This window comes from Aulostomus chinensis, chromosome 11 (genome assembly GCF_037954235.1).
Source record: "Aulostomus chinensis isolate RoL2024-O1b breed Wild chromosome 11, RoL_Achi_v1.0, whole genome shotgun sequence".
NCBI classification, from domain to species: domain Eukaryota; kingdom Metazoa; phylum Chordata; class Actinopteri; order Syngnathiformes; family Aulostomidae; genus Aulostomus; species Aulostomus chinensis.
Window position 1 is genome coordinate 28053733 of NC_141330.1, and position 2592 is coordinate 28056324.

Sequence of the window (2592 nt, forward strand, 5' to 3'; positions counted from 1 at the left end):
AATGTTGCGATTAAATCATAAAATAACCCCAATAGAATGTTCTTGATTCAGATGAGAAACTGTGACAGGAGGTTTTAGGGTGTTCCTCTGTGTTCTGTCAGGGTTTGGGACGTTGGCAGGAGTTTGATCGTTCACTGATGCAGTGACGCTGATCCCCAGTGGCTTTTTCACTTTTTCAACAAATGAATTACAAACAGTGAAATTTCAGCAGGGAATAAAAATAGATCCAGTTACCGGCCAGTTGGATGAGATCATCGCACCTCCGACCTCTTGATATCAATGTTCCTGTGTGTGTGTGTGTTCTTAATGCTCAGTGTTGGGCTGCTTGTGTAACTGTACTCCCATAAATAAACCAGAGAGCAGATAGTTGACACCTGAGGGTGCTGCTGATTTAAAAGGGGGAAGATGGCCGAGTGGTGACGATGACGTGCTGATATAAAAAGGTAGTGAAAGCTTGCGGGGGTCTGACTTCTGTCGGGCTCACACAGTGGCAGACATGGATAAATTCAACAAGATCATGAACATTGCCAACAAGCAGAACAACCTTTGTTTCGGGCTGGTCTCCCTGCTGACAGCTGGAGGGGAGCAGATCTTCTCCTCGGTGCTCTTCAAGTGTCCCTGCAATCAGCTCAACTTCCTTTACGGCATCGTCTTCCTGCTGGTGCCCGCGATGGCTCTGCTGCTGCTCGGTTACATCTTGAGTAAGAAGGTGTGGAAGCAGGTTACTGGTCTGTGGCAGCGCAGGACCCACCTGTGCCACTGGAGGAACCTGGTTGCCTGCGGGAAGATCTTCCTCCAGATCAGCACCGCCGCGCTGGTGGCGCCCTCCAGCTGGATCGCTGTGGCTCTGCTCAACGGCTCCTACTATGAGTGTGCGATGACCGGCACTAATGGGAGCACCTACAACAGCCATCTGTGTAGAGATGCAGGAGAGTTCCAGGAAAAGTGTCAGAAGGAGCTGCACAAGTTCCCGTGTGGGAGAGGAAGCAGTGTCCCGCAGGCTGACAGAGAGGACGTTCTCCTGACCCTCCGGGCTCAGTCTCAGGTCAGAACCTCAGCTCGTTTTGTCTTCAGTGTAAAATCAGCATTCTCTGTAGTCGGACTGGGAGTTCCTGACCTCTGGTCTCTCTTTGACTCTGCTCTTTGTGTGAGAACCCTGTTACAACTGCTCTTCCTGGGGTGCCCAACATGTAGCGTGCAGAAAACATGTTAAGAACATACAAACAACAATGATGGTAAGAACAGAGTAATAACAAACATCATGAAGTACTAGGAACATCCAGCAAAGGAACAATGTCACTCAAACAAAAGAGCCATGAGAACCCTGCATGCCATGTACAACACACACACACACACACGCACACACACACATACACACGTGCACACACAGATACACACGTGCACACGCGTACACACATGCACACATACACACACATGCACATACACACACATGCATACAAACATACACACACACATGCACACACATGCACTCATACACACACTCATGCACACGCATACACACATGCACACACACTCATGCACGCACACACACACATACACACATGTACACACACATGCACACATACAAAAACATACACACACACATGCACACATACACACATACACACGTGCACACATACACGCACATGCACACACATACACGCACATACACACACGCACACACATACACACACATGCACGCACACACATACACACGCACACACATACACATACACACACATACACACATACACACACATACACGCATGCACACACATACACACACATGCACGCACACACATACACACGCACACACATACACATACACACATACACGCACATACACACACATACACACACATACACACACATACACACGCACACACATACACACATACACACACATGCACTCACACACACACACTCATGCACACGCATACACACATGCACACACACTCATGCACGCACACACACACATACACACATGCACACGTACACACACATGCACACATACAAACACATACACACATACACACGTGCACACATACACGCACATGCACACACATACACACACATGCACGCACACACATACACACGCACATACATACACATACATACACACACATGCACACACATACACACATGCACACGTACACACACATGCACACACACACATGCACACACATACACACACATGCACTCACACACACACTCATGCACACGCATACACACATGCACACACACTCATGCACGCACACACACACATACACACATGCACACGTACACACACATGCACACATACAAACACATACACACACATGCACACATACACACGTGCACACATACACGCACATGCACACACATACACGCACGTACACACACATGCACACACATACACACACATACACACATGCACGCACACACATACACACGCACACACATACACACATGCACACACATACACGCACATACACACACATACACACACGCACACACATACACACACATGCACGCACACACATACACACGCACATACATACACATACACACACATACACTCATACATACACACACATGCACACACATACACAC

The 2592-nt window shown here is 48.0% G+C and overlaps 1 protein-coding gene across 1 annotated transcript in view; it reads left to right on the forward strand.

Moving 5' to 3' along the window:
- The first annotated feature begins 409 nt into the window (after window positions 1-409).
- The window catches only part of calhm6 (calcium homeostasis modulator family member 6), a 5773-nt gene continuing 3590 nt past the window's right edge, over window positions 410-2592 (forward strand). Inside the window, exon 1 of the mRNA XM_086219305.1 lies at window positions 410-1045. Coding sequence (XP_086075431.1) covers window positions 497-1045 — 549 coding nt within the window. The 5' untranslated portion in view covers window positions 410-496. The remainder of the gene's footprint in view (window positions 1046-2592) is intronic.